The 24806-nt window shown below is 42.5% G+C and overlaps 1 protein-coding gene across 1 annotated transcript; it reads right to left on the bottom strand.

Moving 5' to 3' along the window:
- Positions 1-20082: 20082 nt before the first annotated feature.
- Positions 20083-24575, bottom strand: LOC149155390 (uncharacterized). Its single transcript, XM_089444414.1, has 3 exons — positions 23335-24575; positions 22330-23119; positions 20083-22119 (listed from the first exon to the last, which is right to left on the bottom strand). Exons 1-3 carry the CDS (start codon positions 24573-24575, stop codon positions 20083-20085), a joined length of 4068 nt encoding a protein of 1355 aa, XP_089300540.1.
- Positions 24576-24806: the final 231 nt, after the last annotated feature.

Here is a 24806-nt window from a genome sequence, read left to right as displayed (position 1 = left end):
GTCTCTTCTGGGGTAGGTTGGAGTGGTTGGGCTAATCTCTCAGGAAAGGGTGGATTTACTTTAAGGTTTCTTTACTCTCTTTCTTCCTCAACCTCCCTAGGTGGAGGGGGATGTTGGTTCTCTGGGAGAACTCTCCTAGATCTCAGTTTAATCTCCTGGATTTCCACAGCATAAGCTGGATATGATGTCTCTCCACTGTATACTTTCTGAGCCTGCTGATTGTTCGGGTTCAGATTTGGCTAGGTAGGCATTTGGGGTTGCTTGGGTGGGATGCTGCAACTCCTGGGATACCAGCTTTACTTATCAACCCGGGGTTCGTACAAACTTGGAGGTGACAGTGTTATATGCACAAGTAAAAGTGATGGGTTTGCCTGTTGTCACTATTCAGTGGGCGAGAGACCACTGGGGTTCCAAGCTAGACTTCTATAGAGTCAGAAGAAGCTTGATTCTTTGATGGAAGAAGGGAAAATATACTCTAAGAGAGCTACTCTACTGCATTAATGGGAAAAAAACAACATGTAATGCTAAATCACACCATACCCTAATTAACCATTTAAGCAGCTATGCTAAGAATAATTTCTAAATCAACACTAAACAAATGATACTATCTAAGTTGCAGAAGTAAACAACATCAAACACTACTGATGTGCAGGCAAAGAAACTAAACTAAATCTGTTTTCACTTTTTTGGGTTTTTTTAAGGCAAAATCAAGTATGCAAACTAATTGTTCTTGTGGATGTGACAGGTGGATGGAAGGTGTTTAAGGATGGATAGAAGGTTTATGAAGTGGTTGGATGATGTGGAGGGGTCCTAGGAGGCTTTTTGTGACTTCCTAGAGGTTTCCCATCAATTCGGCCTCAAAACAGGTCGTTTCAGGAAAACCTACAGGATGTACGAGAAACCTACAGGATGATCCTATAGGAATTACATGAAACCTACAGGAGACGACCAAGAGCTAATTATGAGGTGTTGGGAAGCTTGGGAAAGGTGTGTGATGGCAATAAAGATGGAGCATTGTTGTATTGGGGCCTCCAACCTTGAAGTGGTGTATTCCATTGAGGTTGTGGTGGAGCATAAGGTTGAAATGACTAGCTGGCTGGCTGGGAATGACACTGAGATGCATAGGACCAAGGAGGGGGTGTAGACCAGGAAGGATGAGCATGGGGTCCCTAAGAAGGTATAACTGTGGTTTGGTTGGGGTTGTAATATGCATGGGATGACCCTTGCATGCCCTACTGGTATGGTCTAGGCCTAGGAGGTCTCCTTTGGTTAACGTAGCAAAGCTTCTCAGTGACCCCTTCAGCTCCTTGATATATAGCTTTGAGTCCGGGTAAAGAAGGGCACTTGTCTATGGAGTGGTTTTCTTCAAAAACCAAGCAAATGTCAATACATTTCAATGGACATTCGTTCCTAGGATGCCTCCTAGTGCATCTAGGACAAAAGATGGCCAAGGCTCTCTCTGATTCCTCCTGCTTCCTTTTAATGTTCATGGTGTCCATTTGCAAGGCAAGGGTTTGCAGCATCTCACTTTTGAAATCTTCTAGCATGTTTCCAATTTCACCCTTGATGGATGAGTTGGAAGATGATGTACTAGCCATAGGTTGACTACCCCTACCATTTTTCCTGGCCACCCTAGAATGGTTTCTAAAGACAATCTTGATATCCTCATAGGGTAATTGGTAGATATCTCCTCCTGCTAACAAATGTAAGGTATCCAGAAGATCTTCTCTTACTCCCCTAACTGGGACCAACTTTAGTGACTCAGGGTCAAGTGTGCACTTGGCCCTTTTGTAACTGAGCTGGAATATTTCTTCGTAGTCTTCTAAGGATTCATCATGGCCTATGGTCATCCTGAAAATTTATTCTTTAGTATCCTTTGACCGACAATAGTCCCGATATTTGTTGTTAAAGGCCTACTGCATCTGAGCCCAAGTTCTGATGCTAGCTCCAGGTAAGTCCATGAACTAGCGCACACTACATCCTTGAGGGTAGATGGAAATAGTTTTAACTTTTTCTCATCATCTGTATAGTCATAGGTTCGGAATATAACATCAAACTCAAATGGGAAAGTGTCGAGGTCCTCTGTGGTTAGGCCATGGAAATGAGGTAGGGAAGAGAGGCTTATATTTTTCATCTTAGTGTCCCCGTTGGTTTCCCTGATGGGGAAGGCACCCTCAACTCTCTCTCTATTCCCTCTGTCATTTCAGTTTTTAGCCATTGGTTCAGTAGGAATGGGTTCCTCTTCTTCTTCTTCCCCTATCGATTCTTTAAATATGTCAGTTGCTCACCTAAAGGTTCCTCCAGTTCACAACCATCGAAGAAGAGAGAAGGTTGGCTGTTGGATGCAGTGGGGGTATTTGGCAAAAATTTCCCTAAGTTGTCCCTATTCCTACGAGGCATGAAAGGAAATATTTTTGGGTTGGTTTTGTAATTTTTTTTTTAAACCTTGAAAGTACTTGCAGAAATGAAATTGATGATTGGATGAAAATCACTGACAGAATGAAAAAGCTACTTGCTGAATTGAAATCCTACTTGCAGAATGGAAAGGAAAGTAGATAATGAAAAATGAAAGAATGGAATAAACTTGAATACTTTTGCATAAATAAACTAATGATAGAATATTGAAGACAAGAAATAGAAGAAAAGAAAGCAGTAATCACATTCTACTCAAACACCTCCCTGGCAACGATGCCAAAAAGTGATGAGTGCCAATATTGTAGCAAGTATGCTGCAACTCTTGGGCTACCAGCTTTACTTATCCACCCAGGGTTCATACAAATTTGGAGGTGACAATGTTGTATGCACAAGTAAAAGTGATGGTTCTGCATTTTGTCACTGTTCAGTTGGCGAGAGACCATTGGGGTTCCAAGCCAGACTTCTATAGAGTTAGAAGAAGCTTGATTCTTTGATGGAAGAAGGACAAATCTACTCTAAGAGAGCTACTCTACTGTAATAATGGGAAAAAAACAACATGCAATGCTAAATCACACCATACCCTAATTAACCATTTAAGCAATTATGCTAAGCAGAATTTCTTAATCAACACTAAAAAAATGCTACTATCTAAGTTGCAGAAGTAAACATCATCAAACATTACTAATGTGTAGGCAAAGAAACTAAACTAAATCTATTTTCACTTTTTTTTGGGTTTTATTAAGGCAAAATCAAGTATGCAAACTAATTGTTCTTGTGGATATGACAGGTGGATGGAAGGTGTTTAAGGATGGCTAGAAGGTTTATGAAGTGGTTGGATGGTGTGGAGGGGTCCTAGGAGGATTTTTGTGACTTCCGAGAGGTTTCCCATCAATTCAGCCTCAAAACAGGCCATTTCAAGAAAGCCTATAGGATGTACTAGAAACCTATAGGACGATCGTGTAGGAATTACAGGAACCTACAGGATACAACCGAGAGCTAATTGTGAGGTGTTGGAGGTGTTATGAAGCTTGGGAAAGGTGTGTGATAGGTGGAATGGGGTGTTAGAAGGTCTAGGAGCACTCAGGAGTCAATATCCAAGATAAGAGATGGCTAGATTCACTCAATGTATCTAGGGGAATTTCAATGAAAAATGATGAAAAACTAGTGAGGGTGATGGTGAAACAAGGGATGGCTAAGGTGGATGAAGTGGAAGGAGGCTATTGGTGATGAAGTCTTGGTCCCCTCTTGAAGTACCTTCTCTGCTTAAAACACGTGTGTCTTCCAAGAACTATGCAAACTAGAAAAGCAAGAATCAATTACCTATATTATGCATGAAGGAAGTTGTTGAAGGGAATGAAAGCATGAGTGAGATCTTATTGCAAAAATGGAGATGGAAAAAGATGACAATGAAATCTGCCTTGCAACATTAACCAAGTACCGAATCAAAGAAAACAAACTCCAAAGCTCATACAAGAACTAGAAATATGTGTTTTTGGGGCTGCTGAAGGGACCCTTCCTCAAGTCATGGTCCAAGAGGGAGGAAGTGAGGCAGAGACACCTGATGAAAACCTTGTGGTGATCCTTTTTCTCCTTGCTAACCTGCTACTTGAAAGAAGGCACAAATGGAAGCAAACTATCACACAACCAATTTAACCTACATTGTTGTAATGGAAATGCAGCTACCAAACAAATGAACAATTAAGCTATGAATCTACACTAGCATACATGTACAATAAAGAGGAGCCTTGGATGCTAGGGTTGGGCCCTAACCCAAGAGCTTCAGCCCTATTAGTTAACTTAGTGATGGCTCAAAACAAAACTCATTCTTATTACGAAAACAATGGATTACATCAAAAACTGTTACAAGTCTTGCAGCTCAAAAATAGAGTAGAGTTTTACTTTGCAAAAATACGAATCCTACTGAGGTCCTAGGCCTCTCTACTTATACATCTAAAGTCTCCAACAAATTCCTTAAAATTAGGGAGGCTCGACTCCTAAACTCGAGATAAAATGGTGCTTTGTCTTTCACTTGCTCGACTGCCTTCTAGTCCTCATGATTTGGCTGTTTGCACTCTAAGATGATGGAGGAATATTCGAATGGAGGGGTAGTAAGTGAGGAGGATTTACCTCCTATAATCCCTCTCTCTTGTCCCATTCGAGTTTTGACCTTGGTCTTTACCAAAATTCCTTGATTTTATCCTTTAATCCCACATTAAATTCACATTAGACTAGAAATAAAAATATCCAACTCTAACTCATCTCATAAACAAAATATAATCAAAAGTATGTAGTAAGTTATGAGAATAGTTGGTTTGACTAAGCTAGGAGGTCAATTAAGGCCCATATAATTACCCAATTATGAGGCTCATCATCTAGCGGGGCCCAAAAAGAAGTCCAAGACACCTTCCACTGAAGTTGTCGACCTCATAGATGTAGAATCACGTTCCCATGCCAGCACACCCATCACCGAAGAAACTCCACCTTCCAAATCTGAGGCATCACCACAGTCGTGAAATCCATCTCCACGAACAACCTCCACATTTGCCACCATTTCATATATTCTTCCATTTGGAACCATGCCTTGCACATAAATAGAGATGGAGGTCAACTCCATTACCCATTCATTTAATGGAAACATGAACGAGATGCTCACAACCCACATTGGAGGGAAGGAGACCGTTCATACATCAATTTTATCTTTATTATTTGATTCATGTCCACTCGTAACAATAGGGTAGTTTATTGGCCCTCCATTTTCGAGTCCCAGCACATTGTCTACATTTCCCATTCAATTGATCCTACCCCCTCACTAATACCAGAACCTTAACCCCAACCCCAACCGGCTCACATTGATGTGCAAATAGATAAACCCTCCAAATGAGAGACACGTCCCAAAGGGCATTCTAAAAAATTGGTTTCAAGTGGAAAACCGTTGCAAAGCTGATTACCAGGACCATCCACAATGTCCCCATAGGATCTCTAGGACTGGTCCTCAGCCCAATTGTTTAACTTCATTCAGCAGGATTCACGCCAAGAAGAGGCATTGTACACCATTATGGCTACCAAGCATGAACAACAACAGTAGAAGATCCTTGCCTTGGAAGTCGAACTAGAAAAAATTCTCTAGGAGAAACAAGACCTCTAGGGTCAAACTTATTAGATCACCGGAAAATTCCACAATCTCTCACCTTCGGTCACTGATATAATTACAGAATCCCTGAAAGACTTCTCGGCCTGCACTCTTTTGGAATGTTGTGACCAGGTTAAGGCTTCCTGCGTTCAACTAGTCTTGACTAATTAGGAGCTCAAGAGAACTATTGTAGCCACTTAGAGGGCACTACCAAATCCAGCCACTTAGTATGCTAGCAAAATTGAGCAGAATATCGCAGAAGAAGCAGGACCCAAAGAATCTATTGTCAAGGTTGCAGAGGAAGCTCAAGGCATTCTGGAACAAGTTCATGATTTGTCTAGATCTTTGGCGAAGAGGAATCTACCAGTTTTCCCTTTGCGTAGAAATTCTAATCACCTTTTCAACCAAGACATGGGTATCTGGGACAAGAACCAGTGAAATGAAATTCTGGCACAGGTGAAAATTCTTGAGACTCAAATCCAATAAATTGAAGATTAATCAACCAAGACTAAGAAGATACTCTGGGACCTTAAACCGCCAGCACAGGCCCACTTGGAAATGTTGCAACAGATCAACGAAGAAGCATATATGCAATGGAACATTCTCCTGATGACATACCCTACGAATTGTTGGGACAGGGTCCCATGGGGTAAATTTTGTAAACAATTTTGTTATTATTGTAAAGTCTCCGCATTTTGAGGAGCGGAGCGCGAATGTTGATAAGAGTCAAAGGGGATTTAGGAAGGTCAAAGCCCCTTAGTTTGTTAGGAGATAAGTTGTTTTGTGACCCGCCCATGGTTCACGAACCATGGTATTGTAATAGAAGATGATATAAAAAAGAGTCATAGAGAGTCATAAGGGATATCTAAGAATGAATGTATGAGAAAGTAATATAAGTTAGAGAAGTATGTTTTGTTTCCTTAGGTGAAGGGGAAGGCTCCTACAGTTGTGTGCGTAGTGTTGATAGAGCCTGTAAATGAATATCTGAGCATAATAAAGGCTAGTTTGGAGCATAAATTATGTATCTGTGTGTTATTATTTACTTCTGCATTTACTGTATATTCGCTCTATTAATTGAATTTATCATGGAAAGTACTTAATAGATGCTTAAAAGTGGTATATCTATTAGTTTACTTGATGTTATGAATGTTTAAAGTAATCGACGTAGACTTAGAATCTGTTATTTGTAAGTTATTGTAATTTTTGGGTTTTAAGGATTAGGGTTTGTGATGGGCAGAATAAAGACCTAAGAGTAGTAAAAACACATCACATAGACCTCTGGATGCAGAAACCTGGTTCGGGCATCCACCAATATTGTCTCGAGTGAGACTGTAGCCTGCGCTATGCGGGTTGTTGCCAAAAGGGCCGGTAGAGTAGGGTTTTTTCGGTTAGCGCAACTAACTCTAAACCTGGGTTGAAGCCCCCTCAAGCCAAAAAATGGCCCCAAAGTTATCTGAATGGTATAGTAGGTGATCTGGGTGTCATGAAGATCACTATGAAGCCAGACATGAAGCTAGTGAAGCAACACCCATACCAGTTGAATCCTAAGTACAAGGAAAAAGTGCGCGAAGAATTAGATAACATGATTGCAGCTGGAATTATTGAGCGTGTGAAGAATTAGACTGGGTTAGTCCTATGGTGGTTTAGGAAAAGAAGACGAAGGGTGAAATTCAGATCTGTGTAGATTTAAGAAAGTTGAATGATTCTTGTGTCCATTATCCATTCCCTATGCCATTCACAAATGACATATTATGTTGGAGGTCATGAATCCTATTCATTTACCGATGGGTTCTTAGGGTATCATCAGATCAAGATCACACTGGAGGATCAAAGTAAGACTACCTTTGCCACTGAATGGGGTTGTTTTCAGTATACAGTTATGCCTTTTGGACTTAAGAATGCCCCTGCAATCTTCTCTAGGGTGGTAGTCACAACTTTTGAAGAATTTATTCATAAGTTTTTGGAGGTTTATTTTGATGATTGGACAGTGTTTGGGCTAGTAAAGAAGCATGTTTCCAGTCTTCACCTTATATTGGATACTTGTCAAAAGTATTAGATATCCCTTAATCTAAAGAAATTCATGTTCTACGTACCATATGGGATACTCTTGGGACATGTTGTCTGTAAGCAAGGGTTGATGGTAACCCTACCAAAATCACGATAATTATCAATTTTGAGCCTCTGCGGAATGTCAAACAGTTGCACGCGGCATTGGACCTCACATGATATTATAGGAAGTTTATCAAAGAATATGCGTAGATCACTATGCCCATGGAGAGATTACTAAAAAATGATGCAACATTTTGCTGGGATGATGAGTGCCAAAAGAGTTTGGATGTACTAAAGGAAAAAATGGTTAGAACACCTATTCTAGTGTTCCCCGATTGGAAGAAGGAATTCCATGTACATGTAGATGCATCCTACATAGCATTAGCAGCTGTGCTAACCCATATAGATGTAGGTGATATTGACCATCCAATAGCGTTAGCGAGCAGGAAGTTATCTAAGGCAGAAAAGAATTATTTGAGCATAAAACGTGAAGGGATGGAAATGGTGTATGTGCTCCAAAAATTTAGGCACTATTTGTTGGGTGCACACTTCAAAATTTACAAAAACCATTCCGCGTTGAAGTACCTGGTTAACAAGCCTACGTTGGGGGGGGGGGGGGGCATTTTGTTGATGGTTGCTGCTCTTTCAAGAATATGACTTTGAAGTAATTGCGAAGCTAGGGTGATTAAATGCTGGACTGGATCACCTCTCACGGATTGAGAATGGTGATGAGCCTACAGATCTGGATGAAGGATTTCCTGATGCACAACTATTTGCTGTGTGCATCGCAGACGAACATATTGCAGACATAATCCAATTCTTGTCTACAGCTATAACTCCCAAGGGTATACAACACAAGAGAAGAAAGAATTGGTGGTTAGGGCTGCAAATTTCTTTGTTATTGTAGGACACTTATATAAAATGGGATCCAATGAAATATTGTGTAGGTATGTCCTGGAGTATGAGTGACAAAGTATCTTTGCTGAAGTGAGTTGCAGGAGGACATTATGCGGGAAGAGAAACTACGTAGAAATCCTACGAGCAGGACTATGGTGGCTGACTGTGCATAAGGATTACAAGGATTATTGCAGGGCATGTGATGTTTGCCAAAAAATGGGGAGGCCATCACCAAGGGATGAATTACCTCTAAACTCACAAGTGTCGTTATAGGAATTCGATAAGTGGGTAATAGACTTCGTGGGACCAGTTCAGCCACTAGGAAAGATGACAGGAGAAAGATACATTATTACAGTGACCAGATACTTGAACAGGTGGGTTGAGGTACAACCTGTGAAGGATTGTAGCATGACAACAAATAAAAAGTTCATTTTTGAATACATTTTGTCTCGGTTTGGCTGCACTAAAATTTTGATGAACGATAGGGGTTCACAGTTCCTGAATGAAATGAATGTTACCTTGGTTGAAGAGTTCCAAATGTATCATAAAAAAGTACATCATATCACCCTCAAGCAAATGGAATAGTGGAAGCCTTTAACAAAATCATAGAGAATTCCTTAATGAAGATTTGTAATGCAAAAATGAATGATTGGGATGTGCGTATACAGTTGTTCTATGGACGTATAGAACTACCATTAAAAAATTGATTGGACAAATGCTGTTTAGATTGGTTTATGGTCAAGAAGTTGTGATGTCGATGGAGTAGATAATGCCAAGTTTGTGGATTCCTGTAGTTATAGACATGGCCAATCAGGATACCATGGAAGAATGCCTCATACAACTAGTTGAGTTGGAGGAAGATCGCTTCTTGGCCGGGTTTCATCAGCAGGTGTAGAAGGATTGCAAAAAGGCATGGCATGATCATCATATTAAGAACACATTTAAGAGTGGGGATCTGGTATTGCTATATCATAGTAAGTTCACAAAGTTTCTAGGAAAGTTCCAAATGCATTGGATGGGGCCCTGTATCATCAACGATATTATGGATGGAGGTGTAGTTCAGTTTGCGAAGCTAAACTGGGAGCTGTTTCCAAGAAAGGTCAATGGAAGCCGGTAAAATTGTACAGGGGTGATTCCACCCCTGTGCAATGGCTATATGGATGCAGGATAGTGTTAGTGCTCTAGGCAATTGCAAGGGAGTGCAGGACTATAAACTACACTGCCAGAAGGATGATTGGGCAAAGTGAATGGGTTACATGATGAATTAAGGAAAGGTGCAGAGGAGAGTTGCGATGAAGGAGATATGCTAGAATGGTGGGTCCCTTGCAGCCTCGCCAAAAAGTGACTGTTGGAATCACTATAGATGATTGGATGACTATTTTTCCATTAAAGGGAGCCGGGGGAGAGCATTTAAGGGGCATATCTTTGGAAATATGTTGCCAAATGCACATTAATGACAGGGATTTGGAGGGAACAGATGGATTTGAATTCAAATTGGGCTATAAATACAACATCCCGCTCCACATTTGAACAATTTTCTTCTTGAGAATTTACCTTGATATTTTGCACTTTCGCTTGTGCCAAAAGAATTGTTGTATGTTTGCAGAAGATTGGGAAATACTTAAAGAGAAGATTTCACAGCTAGGATTCAGGAATTTAACTGATTGGCAGCGCAAAAGATTCCTCGAGAGAATGACTGCAACCTGACCTGAGCTTGAGCCAACCCAACTTGTGCCTACCCGTTTGCATACTACAACTCCTAGGTTGTCGAGACCTAAACCATCGTCTTATACGGTAGGAGAGAAGAAGTAGAAGAAACCCTAGCAAGCGTCGGTGTGACAATCGCCGCAAGAAAATCCAACAGAGGTGAGACAAAAGGGAAAAATGGATAGAACCAAGCAGCCGACAGATTCCCTAGACTTAGATGAAGAATATCTCTCCATGGGGATTGAAGAGATTGATGTCGATGAAGCTGAACCTATAACTTGGCTACCGCCTTATATACCACCAAGCAAATCTATAGCCAAGGTTCCTAGAGACCTAGATTCAACGAAGTTCATGGTCTCTACACCATTGTTGCTAGAAAATGTACCTTTTGAGGGAAATCTTCTATGAAGAATCATAATCAGAGGTACCTCAAGGTCTACTATGAAGAATCAGAGGTTACGCAGCTTGAGCCAACGAAATGGGTGGCCGAAGTTGGGTGTGCGGGGCTACTCAATATGTTGTGGGTGCTGCATTTCAGCCGCAACGCCATTAACAAAGTTTGTGTGTGTCAATTATTGACGCTGGTTCATGATGGGTGCCTTTGGTTTAGAGGGCCCATCCTAATTACTGATATGCTGATTCAATGGATAAAACACTTGCCTTATCAAGGAATAGACACTGCGAATGCTTTCCTAGGAAAATAACAGGAGAAGAAGTTAGCAGATCAGATGAAGAGCGACTTCAGGCTAGTGAAGGAGTCACGTGGTTATGAAATCAGTTCCATCTTAGATTGCGTGGTGTAGTTCAATGCCGAGATATTGAACGGAAAAATTAGGAGGAAGTGTCGCGCCGATGAAGTACCAATGATAGTAGTATCTTTAGCTGAATAGTGCACCAAAGGGGTCCAATATAATTGGGCTGAGTACTTATGTCATGAGTTTTTGGAGGATTGTAGAGAGGCCCAAGATGATGGCAAGGAATTCCACTATGCATGTCTACTTTTGTTGATCGCGTTGGTGGCATGGAGGACGACAGAGGTAATCCAGTTTCTGCAGCATGATCTAGATCTATACGAGGCTGCAAAGTTCTCTTCGCTGTGGGAGACAAAAGACCTTGAGTGCATTATGGAGATGGAGATATTTTGGGTCTTATTTGAATCAAAGCTGAAGATGTTGATTAACCAGTGGCCACGGTTATCACCAAGTTTGCATGCGTAGTATGCCAATGTTGTTGATTTCAAGGAAGATTTTCATAATCTTCATATCCATGCAAAGAAATATGCCATAGGCACATGGCACAAGTTTCCATACTTGGTCACCGAAGATGACATTATGGGGGTCGTCAGTAAATGGCCGAGCAACAAGCTCACCACCTCTGTTGTGGGTGCAGGGAATAATAAGGCTGTTAAAGGAGAAGCAGAGAAAACCATATCTGCGACGACAACAACAAAAGAGAAGAAGAAGGAAGCGCAGAAAGCTTCCACGAAGGAAAAGGCTGCAACAAAGGAAAAGGCCACGCAACAGAAGGAGGCTTCTACAAAGGAGAAAGAAGCAACAAAAGAGAAGGTCTCTGCCAAAGAGATAGAAGCGCCAAAGGAGAAAACTACCACCACGTCGCAAGCCACTATTGACCTTAGAGAGCCTGACATGGAGCGAACCAATGTAGACGGAGAAATAGAGGGTGAAGAGGAAGGGGGCATAGGCTTGTAGTCCACCTTCATTGTAAAAAAGATGCAGAAGAGGATTTCCATGGGGCCATGCAAGAAGCAGAAATATGACAAGTCGGCAAGTGCAAACCCTTTTGACCTCATGGAGGGGGACCTAGACGAGATGAGTGATGAGGACCAGTATCATCAAGCATTGGACAAGGTGCAACAGGGCCTGAGGGAATTGCAAGTCCAGACAGGCACTATTCAAGCGAGCGTTGGATAGGCGAGCTTGAAGTAAGTGAGCCTGAAGAAAGTGAGTGCGATAGCCTTAGCAACATAGCTCACCACAGACCTCCACATAGTGCAGCTACAAGAGGGATCAATGCACGTTACATCAGAGGATAGGGCGCACCTATTGCACCTGAAGGATTTGAGTCTGAACCTTGTAGTGAACCCTATTTAGATGCTACATTAGCTTTATCAGGGTGTATCAGATGAGTTTCTGGTTTGGGAACAATGTGCACTGTAGGTCATCAATGAAGTAAAGACCAAAAACCAACATATTTTTGAAGAAAAGGCACAGGCACTCAAGGAACGCGAAGAAGTTATTGCATGTATTCAACAGCTAGAAGCAGCACTAACAGAGGACCCTAATGAGCTTCTCGAGCTCCAGATTCCAGTAGAAGTGACCTCCATAGAAAAGATACAGAAGTTAGCTATCACTGTGAAAGAGTCGAAGGAGGTAATTGGTAAGGTTTGTTTTGAGTTGTAGCTGCAGATATCTGAGCTCCAACTTAATCTGCAACCAACCACTCCTCTCGAAGTCAGAGAGTAATGCAAGGCTGCTATTAAAGAAGAGATGTGTAAACTAGAAGCTACAATCAGGGACTGCACCTAGTTGTTTGAACACGCCATGGAAATATGGACCTCGCTACAATAGGATCCAACTTTGTAGAAACTTGAAGTAGAAATTCAAGAGAAACAAAGGCAGTTTGACAAGATCAGATCTACAATGCGGACCTTAGCACCAATGTAAAGGTTCACTAGAATACATGAGGGCAAGCTCATCCAGAGTGAGATCGATGATCTGTGTCGGAAGGAATCCATCATATCTTCACGGATGCAAACCTGGGAAGATGAGGTCAACTAGTTAACATAGATGATGCAGAGAAATATGCAGGCTATGCAACAGATGCAGAGAACCATGGCCCTTGCAGTTGAAGGTCCAGCTATAGAAAATTTGGTTGAGGAAGTTTGTCAGGCCATTGCGCAGGAAAAAACCATTCTTTAAGTATTGAAGACATAAATTAGTGCTTTGCAAGCAAAGATCGAGGCAACACCAGTAGAGTGACTTAAGACGAGTCACGACTTTGTGTTGCATGTCTGTTGGGACAAGGTCCCCTAGGGTAAATTTTGTAAACAATTTTGTTATTATTGTAAAGTCTCTGCATTTTGAGGAGCAGAGCGCGAAGGTCGATAGGAGTCAAAGGGGATTTAGGAAGGTCAAAGCTCCTTAGTTTGTTAGGAGATAAGTTGTTTTATGACCCGCCCATGGTTCATGAATGATGGTATTGTAAGAGAAGATGATATAAAAAGGAATCATAGAGAGTCATAAAGGATATCTAAGAATGAATGCATGAGAAAGTAATCTAAGTTAGAGAAGTCTTTTTTTTTGTACTTAGGCGAAGGGGAATCCTCCTACAACCATGTGCATAGGGTTGAAAGAGTCTGTAAATGAAGATTTGAGCATACTAAAGGCTAGTTTGGAGCATAACTTGTGTATATGTGTGTTATTATTTACTTATGAATTTACTGTATATTCACTCTGTTTACTAAATTTATCATGGAAAGTACTTAATAGATGCGTGAAAGTGGTAGATCTATTAGTTTACTTGATGTTATGAATGTTTAAATAAATTGACTCATACTTAGAATCTGTTATCTGTAAGTTATTGTAGTTTCTGGGTTTTAAGGATTAGGGTTCGCGAGGGTCACAATAAAGCCCTAAGAGTAACAAAAACACATCACATAGACCTCTAGATGCAAAAAGTCGGTTCTGGCATCCCCCAATACTGCCTCAGGTGAGACTGTAGCCTGCGCTATAGGGGTTGTTGCCAAAAGGGTCGATAATGTAGGATTTTGTTGGTTAGCGCACATAACTATGAACCTGGGTCCAAGCCCCCTCAAGCCAATATGAATCCTACTTCCGAGCTCACAACTCAGTTCCTAGAGAAAGCAATAAGTCTCATAAGCTAATGGAAAACAACTTTTGATGCATTTACGCAGTTCAAAAATGTAGCCATGGAGTCCATTCTGGAGTTGGGTCCTTCATTGGAAGGAACCAACCAAAGAGAATCATCACAAGAAGGAACAAAACAGTAGTAGGAAGCACCAACAACAGCCGCAACACCACTAGCATCAACAAAGTATTGACTCAGGGATGAGTTAAGCAAATATGGTCAAGGCCTGTTGGGTCCTTCATTTGAAAATTGAGGTTTGACGAGTTGACCACATTTTTCCTGGAAATGACCATTGGAAAGTAGCATAGGAGACAGTTGGAGAAGAGGAAGGAACCTGACAAAGAATGAAATTTGTGGAAGGATGCCCAAAGCAATGCAGACTCAAGCAAAAGAAACAATTAAGCAACAAAGATATTCGAGCAGAGAAAAGAGATGACAACTAAGGAAGTAGGAAACAACTGAGAAAAAGAGGCAGCCAAAAGGGAAAGAGTTGGTGAATCCAATAAAGAAGTGGTAGTTCAAGCAATCAGGGAGACTTAAGAAGGACTAGGGGAAAGAAGAGGAGACGATTAGATGGTGCGATAGAGGAATGTTGTTGTAGATTCGTTTGAGCTCACTCGGTATCTCGTTGCCCTGATTATATATTATTTTTTTATTTTTATGGATGTTCTATCTAGGGCTTTGAGCTTGATGTAATGTTATACTACTATGGTGTTAATGGAAGACATGGTTATAGGGACATTTGAGCAATCCGTGTGTGATTATTTATGGTTTTCTAAAATTTTGAATATACTTGCACATGTCTAATATTTCTCCTTTGTAAATGACGATTAGATCCATACTGTTATATTTATGAGTTATTGTCATTGTTAGTTCCCTTGATATTTATCCTAGCGGCTCATTCCATTCCCTCAACTAACTAAGGTCACAACATGCCTCAGGTGAGACACCTTATTCATCCAGGATAAGGTGGAAATTCCAATGTTGTGGTAGAATACAATATAGCCCTTTTTGGCCCTTGTGCCCAAACCCTAAGTCTCAACCCATATGTTATTTTTCAGCCAACAGAGGGGATCCTTGATGGATTTTATGAGAATCCTTTGAGCCCTTAATTCTTCTTTCATATACCATGCGAGTGCTTGAGCATATTATTTTGTAGGTTTAGTGATTGAGCTTGTTAGGTCCCTGTACTACTAGTGTAACCCCTTATTGTTATTAGTGAAACTCCTTTATTATATTGTTGTGCCCATGTAGTCCCCATATTGTTATTATTGTGCCCCATAGAAGCCCCCTATTGTTATTATTGTGCCCTTACATTATTATTGTTATGTTGGCTCTGATTATATTATAACCCCTTAGACTTCTATATATAGAAAGGAGGTCTTGTCATTTGTATCATCGAAGAATTGTTCATTTGTGTAATGTAAAGGAGGTTTCCCCCTCGAAGAGGTTGATTTCTAAGACGTTGATATATATTTTCTATCTTTTTGTGAGCTGGTTTCATACATTTGGGCTCAGAGCTTTGGATTCTAGGGTTTCGCTGCTCCAAATAGGCCATTGTGGAATTTTCGCAATAATTTTTTTCTTCTACAATGTTTCAGAAGCTAAAACAAAAACCCATTTTAGAAGAAATCATTTTGAACCTAGGGTCCGAATTTCAAATCTTTTCTCGCTACATTTTCAGATATATCATCTGAGGAAATTAGGATTTTTGTAGACTCCCGAATTACATTCCAAATAGGTGACCTTGGGAAAATTGTCATAACTTTCTCTCTGAGCATAAGATTGAAATTGCATAAAAATTTATGGAAAGAGGGCGGACTATAGTTTTTTGTGTATCTTTTTCAGATCCAAAGGTAGAAACAGTGACACGTGGGACACCATACAAATTTTCTCTACGGAAAAAGTATTTAATTAGGTCATATTGGGATATTGGGCATAACTCTTTCTTGGAGAATCCAATTTCGATCAGACTGGTGGCATTGGAAAAGAGAACGTAGAGTGCTACCACAGTTCATAATTTTAGAATTTGAAGATTTGAAACTATAGAGTTTTGATGTAGGCGATTTGGTATTTTTACAAATACAACCATAGAAACAAATGACCCTCAAGCAAGCTAAGAAGGATAACGAATTATCACCAAAGTACTATGGTCCTTATAAGGTGCTGCAAAATATTGGTAGTATGGCATAAAAATCAAAGCTTCTTGCATCTTTCTGAGTGCCCCCAGTTTTCCATGTTTCATGCTTAAATAAGGTTATAGGTGAAAAACACCCAATTCAGACAATATTGTCAGAACTTGACGAGGAAGGAAAAATCATATTGGAACCTGAAGCAGTCACGGAAACAAGAACCTGACAGCTACGAAATCGATCAGTTTCAGAGTATCTCATCAAGTGGAATAACTTACCCGCTGAAGATTCCACATGGGAAAATGAGAATTTTATACAGAAGCATCCAGAACTACTCAAGCATTGAGGACAACACTTTTTGAAGGAGAGGGGCATGTTAGATCCCTATACTACTAGTGTAACCCCTTATTGTTATTAGTGAAACCCCTTATTATATTGTTGTTCCCATGTAGTCCCCATATTGTTATTATTGTACCCCATAGAAGCCCACTATTATTATTGTTGTGACCTTACATTATTATTATTATGTCAGCTCTGATTATATTATGACCCCTTAGACTCCTATATATAGAAAGGAGGTCTTTTCATTTGTATCATCGAAGAATTGTTCATTTGTGTAATGTAAAGGAGGTTGCCCCCTCGAAGAGGCTGATTTCTAAGACGTTTGTTAGGCCCCTATACTACTAGTGTAACCCATTATTGTTATTAGTACAACCCCCTTATTATATTATTGTACCTGTGTAGTCCCCATATTGTTATTATTGTGCCCCATAGAAGCCCACTATTGTTATTATTGTGCCCTTACATTATTATTTTTATGTCGGCTCTAATTATATTATGACCCCTTAGACTCCTATATATAGAAAGGAGGTCTTGTCATTTGTATCATCAAAGAATTGTTCATTTGTGTAATGTAAAGGAGGTTGCCCCCTCGAAGAGGCTGAATTCTAAGGTGTTCAACTATCTTTTCTATCTTTTTGTGAGTTGGTTTCATAACATTTGGTATCAAAGCAAACTTGTATGAAGTTCCACGTGTCACTGTTTTGACCTTAGTATCTGAAAATATACACAGGAAACTACAGTCCGTCCTCTTGCTGTAACTTCTTACAAAATTTCAATATGATGCTAAAAAAAAAGCTATGATGATTTTCCCCAGGTCACCTGTTTGGAATGTAATTCAGGGGTCTGCAAAAAGACCAACTTCCTCAGATCATATATCCGCAAATATAGTGCGAAAAGCTCTGAAATTCGGACCCGAGGTTCATAACGATTTCATCCCAAATGGTTTTTTTTTTTTTTCGTGTAACCCCTTATTGTTTTTCTTTTTTCTCGGAAATACTAACTACTTTTATATTAATATGTACAGAAAACTTTACATCCAAAGAAGCTGGCTGCCCAGGGCCAACTGTGGCACCATGGGTGGCATTATCAGACTTGTATTTTTGCCTCGCAGGGCGATAGTATCAGAAGGATCAAAATTCAAAATGCTGAGAGTTTCCAGAATGGCACCATAACGACCCACGCAGGGGCACTTCCAAAAAGACATGTAACCCAGACAAACTGTAGAAACTGAAAGCATAACCATAAACATACAAAAACCGGGCAACCGAAAAAGACTTGTGCCCAACAGAAGACTCCGTCCCCACTGCGACGGTGGAGACCGCATGCAAGACTTAGCAACAAGAAGAACACAGACCACCATGTAGAACAGAAAATTGAAATTGTCCATACCCCAGAACCCGACCTGAGAGAAGGAGGCAAAAGCACAAGAACGCCGCTGAGAGCTATTCCTCTGGCTCTTCTTCCATAGCCATAGGATTTTGCGCAGGTTCTGGCTGCTCGGGAGCTCGACGATGGGTGGGGGGTTGAGAATGCTCTCTCCCTGAATTGCCCTCCTCACTTGCCGGTTCCTCCACTGGGAGCTTCCCCTGACCGCTTGCTGAGCCTTCCGCTGCAATTGACGGCTCCCCCATTGGGAGCTTCCCCTTACCGCGCGCAGTGCTATCCTCAGCCAGGACCAGAGACGATTCTTCTTCGTTCTCCTCTTGAATTTTGGTGAAAAGCACAGAGATATGTGCATTAATACCTGGATTATCCCCGGAGCTACCCAGTGTGAAGATGACTGAACCAAATGCAGGGAGCTTGGGCTCCCCTCCACTAGAGCTACCCACTTCCATGACTTGACAGGCCGGGATAGGTGTGGCTCCCATTCTTCTATAACAGTAACAGCAGCAACAATGATGATGAACGTCCGCAGCTGGGGGACGAGAGGATTCTCCGCGCCCGGGTCCTCTACGACAAGGCATCCTTTCACGCACCATGATAACCACCAGCCCCTTATTCCGTTCCCGAGCAGACGAGGTCCGGCAATGGTTCTGAGCCCTCCCCACAACTTGCAATCCCCAATTCGGGATAGAGCAATACTTAAATAAGCGTATACACAGTCCAGGGAACGCAGGTGTGAAGCGAACCTCGGCCCAACTCTCAACCACCAGCTCGCAGCATAGACGCTCAACGCTCTGTGAATTCCTCTCAACGCGATGAGCTCCCTTCCCCAACCAATCCTCATACTTAAACCGCTTAACATTACCATTGAAATGACCTGCATTGAATGCCCCTCGCAGGTTTGCCATTCCCTCCAGCGGCTCCATTAAGGATGCCCAGAAGCCTCTCCGGTTATGATGTTTCGGCGGCTTGAGGCATTAAAGGCCCAAGCTCTATCACGTGGCAGCCCATGCCCGGCATGTGGCTCGCCATTGTTTATCTCGATGACACCCGCATCCGGGGTGATAGCCTCTGCAAGGATCAGGCTTTGGCATTCCTGGAGCTGCTGCCTGTTAGAAATGATGTTTATGTCTCCCGATAAGAGAGAGTGATCAGACTCTGTCTCGATGTTAGCAAGGAGATCCGCAATTTTGTTGCCCTCTCGTTTAGTGTGTGTGAAGGAGATGGCACTAAAATTGCTGAGCTTCTGTGCTAAGTCGTTCAACCTTGCTTCAAGCCTCCAACTGGGTGCGACTTTCCTTGCATTCGAGCCATTCTGAAGACGGGTGGCTATATTGATAAGAATTTGGGAGTCCCCTTCTACAATTAGGGGCTGTAGGTGGAGATTCCCTGCTAGCACCATGCCTTGCCATAGACCTTCCAACTCAGCTGAGTTGTTAGTGTCCCACCCTATGTTCCCAAAATAAATCCGTGTGGGTTTGCCCTCAGAGTCCCTTATTATGCCCCCATATCCTGCTGCGCCAGGATTTCCTTTGGAAGCCCCATCGAAATTTAGCTTGTATGAATTTTTGGGAGGGGCTTCCCATTGACAGCAGTTCTTGCTATTGTTATTAGGAGCACTGCTATTGAAAGAGTCAAGGGGTAGCTGCAGCTGCCAATTATTTAGAATGTTGTGCTCATTATCAGTGGAGGGAAGGTCATCCTTAGTCCATACCTGAAGCGCCATTGTCTCTTGAATGTTCTTATGAATCCTGTTCCAGGTTTCCTCTAAAGGAGATTTCTTGTCTTTGAAAATGCGCTGATTACGTTCCTTCCATATATTCCAGAGGACGATCCCCAGAACAATACTCCAAAGATGGTTAAGGATCCTGCTGTTGTAGGGCTGCATTGGCCAGAGTCTTAAGGAGTTGATGATATCCCCTTCTCCCCTGCCACTTTTTTGACATCTGAAACTGACCTTGTCCCATAATTGATTGGCTAGAGGGCAGGTATCTAGAAGATGATGGAGAGTTTCTTCATTTTGAGAGCAATTAAGACAGATAGAGGGGCCGTGGAAGTTCCGCTTTCTGAGCTTGTCCCAGGTGAGTATTTTTTTATGACTCACCAGCCAAAGAAAGTAGGTGATTTTTGGCCATGGTCCTAGCTTCCATATTTTGCTCCACACAGGGTCTGGGGAGAAGGGAAGCTGCATAACAACCTGTATGCTTCAGTAGTAGTGTAAGACCCCTTGGGTAGGTATCCCCATCTTAGAATATCCCCGCCATTGTCTTGCCTGATGCTTCTTTTCTTAAGTTCGATCGTGAGCTCTTCTTGCTGCTGAGTGTCTACATTGTGGAGAATTAGGTCGCTCCTTTTCCATTTTCTAAAGCTATGCTCCATCTCTGAAGACCAGAATTGGTGAACTGTTTCCTGCTGCTGGTCCAGGCCGTCAGGTATTAGCGTCGGGTGAAGAATGTCTTGGAGTTTAGGCCGTTGGTTCCAGGCATCGGTCCAAAATCTTGCCGTGCATCCGTTCCTTATCTCCCAGAAGCTGTGCTTCTGAATTAGCTGGTGATGTTTCTTGGCCGCATTCCATATTGTGGATCCTTTTTCAGTGGGGATGAAACGGATGAGTTCTTCTTGAGGTCGACTGCCGGCATACTTGGCCGTCCATATTTTTCCCCAAGGCTTATCTGGGCTAGTGATCCATTGCCACCAGATCTTGGCATTCATAATGGAATTGCTGTGTTCAGGATCCCTTAATCCAATGCCTCCCTTTTCTTTGGGCATGCAGACATTGGTCCACTTCACCAGGGCCCATTTGCGATTGGTAGCTGTGCTGCTCCACAGAAAATTGCGCTGTAGGTTTCTAATACTTTTTAAAACCCATTTAGGCGCTGCAAGGATGGAAAACAAGTACAGAGGCATTGCCTGCAAAATCGATTTGATGAGGACAATTCGGCTGGCTAAATTAAGTGATCTGTAAGTCCAGAGATTGAGACGATTTTCTAATTTCTCAAGTAGGGAACGCCAAGCAGGTTGCTTGAGGGCTGAAGCCGAAAGGGGAGCACCAAGGTATTTAGAGGGCAAAGAGGCCACAGGGAATCCCAGGATGCGAGAAACAACAACTTTGACAGAGGGCGGAGTATGGAAGAAGAAGATATGGGACTTAGAGCAATTGATGTGCATGCCTGAGGCCTCCGAGAAATCTTGAAGGAGGGATTTTAGACGGTGGGCTTCACAGGCAGAGGGATACCCAAAAAGCATCGTGTCATCGACAAACTGTTGGTGAGAGGTAGCAGGGGAGTTATGCACGGAGATGCCATTGATCTGATGAGAAAGGAGGGCTTGCTTGATGTGCCTCCCTAGCCCTTCAGCCATAAGGACGAAGAGAAAGGGGGAGAGGGGATCCCCTTGACGGATACCTCTAGAAGGATTGAAGGGACGGGAGGGGAAGCCATTGACGAGAATAGAGAAATGAGTGGAAGAAATCAGGTTCATGATCCATCGGATCCAAGGAGAGAAGAAACCAAAAGCTAAAAGCATGTTATGAATGTAATTCCAGCTTAGTTTGTCAAAAGCCTTGGAGAGGTCTAGTTTGAGAAGCATACCTGATTGCTTTGAGTGCTTGAGGGAATGAATAATTTCGTGAGAGAGCAGGATGCCATCCATTATGTGCCTCCCTTCCACGTACCCTGACTGTTCTGGGGAGATGAGCCTAGGTAGCAGAGGTTTGAGACGGTTTGCTATCACTTTTGAAATTACTTTGTAAATGACATTGCATAATGCAATGGGCCTGAACTTGTCAGGGGTGATGGCGTCCTCCTCTTTGGGGATGAGATTTATGAAGGTAGCATTGAGAGAGGGTAAGAGCCAGCGCGTTGCCCTGGATTCTTCGACTATCTGCCAGACCTCCTCCTTTAGCATGTCCCAGAAGGAGTGAAAGAAGGTGGTAGAAAAACCATCTGGTCCCGGGGCCTTGCCTTCTTTGAGCTGCTTCATTGCTTCGTCCACTTCCTGAGGAAGAATGGGGCGCATTAGGAGTTCGTTTTGTTCCTCCGTAATGATTTTTGGAATGTTGCTCGTGATCTTGCGTATGGCCTGTCGCCGATCTTCTCTTTGTTCTTGATGGATCTGTTTGAAGTGATTGAGGAGTTCCTCTTCAATCTCCTCATGGGTCTCTACTTTTGCCCCTGACTGTTTTTGGATGAAGGGAATGTGATTGTGCATTCTTCTCTGAACAGTAGTTCGGTGGAAGAATTTTGTATTACGCTCACCCTCCTTCAGCCATCTGATCCTTGACTTTTGTTTCCAGTAAATTTCTTCCTGCTTCCTTCTGTTCTCTAGTTGGCTATGGATGAGCCGTTCCTGCTCCAAGGTGGCCTCCGAGTGCCCTGTCACAATGACTCTTTGGTGAAGGGACTCCAGGTCCTGGGTGAGCTTTTGCTGCTCTTTAAAGATGTTTCCAAAGGTTTCCCTGTTCCACCTTTTCAAGTGATCCTTGAGAAATCTTAATTTTTGCTGGAATTGATACATCTTTGATCCTTCTGGGGGAGTGAATGATGCCCACGTAGTCTTCACAAAATCCTTGAAAGTAGGATGCGTGAGCCAAAATCCTTTGAATCGAAATGGTCGTTTGATTGAGTTACCTGGCCTTTGCCATTGCAGTGCTATTGGCCAGTGGTCCGATCCCGAGTGAGCAAGAATGGCTGCTGTGATATCCCCTCCTAAGTGGACTGCATTGTCAGAGAGGAGGAAGCGATCCAGTTTTGAGGCGATCTGGTGTTTGCCCAACCTGCGATTGCTCCAAGTAAAAGTGCCATTACAAAACTGCATGTCTATGAGAGAGGTTGCTTGGATGAAGTCCTTGAAGTGGCTGTCTTCATGCTCCATTCTGCGTCTGCCCCCCAACTTTTCTTCAGTTTTAGTTATCATGTTGAAATCCCCGGCAACTATCCAGAGTGGGTACCTTCTGCTGTTGCTAAGAGCTTCAATTGTGTCTAGAAGTGCTATCTTACTTCCAGTGTCTTGTGGGAAGTAGACATTTGAGAGATTACCATATATATTTGTGCCCAATATATGAAAGGTCGCCTGAATGAGGTGGTGCGCCGCATGAAAATCCGAAAGGGATACCGCCTGGGTATTCCATGCTATTGCCAGACCTCCTGATGCTCCGGAGGCGTCTACTGCTACCGATCTACAACCCGGCCAGGCTTTCGAGAGAATGTTACCTAGCGTAGTACTGTTACACTTAGTTTCTTGGAGAAAGCACATTTGTGGCTTTTCCTTTTTGATCATATGTTTTAACATCCTGAGTTTTCCGGGACTGTTAAGTCCTCTTATATTCCATGATACCAGTTTCATCATTAACCGTTGATAGAGGGTTTGTAGTACTTTGTTAACTGTGCGTACCTGCCTGAATCCACCAGGATTTTCCCGATCTCTATTGTGCTTTGCAGATCTGTCTTTCTGCCTATTTTCTTTGTGTCTTTTGTGCGCGGACTTCCATCCCATTGGCTACGTGATTGTATTCCAAGTTGGCTTTGGTAATAAGCTCGAGAGATGACCATTTCGAGCTTGTTGAGTTGGAGTTCTGGTATTGCATCGTATGCTTTTTTTTTACAAGCTAGTTCCATCTCTAGGATGTCTAAGCCGTGCAGATCGATACTCTCGGGCTCTACCTCCATGATTTGCACTTGATCAGTTTCTTCAGTGCTGATCTCTGAGTCCTGGGGACGTTCTGATTTTCCGTCAACTTCCATTTCTTTGATGATCTCTGGAGTTCCTTCCTGGTCCCTTTTGAGAATAGAGGGGGAGAAAATAGGTGAGGGAGATTTGAGAGGGGGATGCAATGGAGGGGAAGGCGATGAGGAGGACAGATGATCAAGATTGGTATCAACGATGTGGGGAGGATTTTCAGAGGCCTGGCCAAGAATGTCAAAGCTGTTCTTGGTTACTGGGCCATGAGACTTGGAGGGCTGGGGTTTGAACCCATTTTGGGGTTTTTTGTGAGAACGCTTCCTGCTGGTGACTTTGGTGAAGCCATCCTGGGTAGGTGAATCAGAAGAGTCGGGAAAGCTATTTTGGATGTTTTGAGGACAATCCCTGAAGAGATGACCAAGGGTATGGCACTTTCGGCACCGGAAAGGAACATGCTCATAATCAAGAGGCTGGATCCATTCCTCATCCCGATGCGCAAGAGTGACCGATTTTGGAAGAGCTTCATTGAGGCGAATAAAAACACAAATTCGGGCATAGGAGATGTACTTACGAGACTTGGTTTCTTCCGTAGCTCTGATATATTCTCCCACCCCATTTCCTATCCTTTTAAGAGCTTCCTCCTCCCAATATTCATCCGGGAGAGAGTATAACCGAATCCAGACAGGTGCCCAGGTAAGATCTTCCTTGTCTGGGTTGAATTTGGGGATCCAGTCCCTTAGATACAGTCTGGCCGAGTTGAAAAAGTATGGCCCTCCCACTAATATTCCGTGTTTGTCCTCTAGGCAGTAGAATATTGCTGTGAAGAAACCTTTCGGGCTGAACTGTAGCGTAACATCCCCTTTTGGTTTCCATTTTGCCGCTATCCATCCCTTTAGGGCTTTCTCAGTTGGCCAGAAGCCTATGAACTTCCCGATGAGGGCGTGATCTCGCATGAACTCGATTCTTCTGTCTATTATGTCTCCTGGCAGCTCGATTCACGGTCTTTCCTTGGCAACTAGTCTGCAGGTTGATGAAGTGACCTTCAGACCTTCTTCAGGCTGTTCAGTACCCTCCTGGGGATTGTTGTCTTCGTCCTTACGATTTCCATTTCCTTTGTTGCCGTTCTGGGTTATTTTCCCCCCGTTCAGGATCTCTCCGTCCACTGACCCGAAGACAACACTTTG

Source organism: Pinus tabuliformis, chromosome 9, assembly GCF_031772625.1.
Source record: "Pinus tabuliformis cultivar Carrire ecotype Pingquan chromosome 9, CPIR1, whole genome shotgun sequence".
Classification (NCBI taxonomy): domain Eukaryota; kingdom Viridiplantae; phylum Streptophyta; class Pinopsida; order Pinales; family Pinaceae; genus Pinus; species Pinus tabuliformis.
The sequence above is the reverse complement of the archived record's forward strand: the minus strand, read 5'-3'. Positions and strand labels throughout refer to the sequence as shown.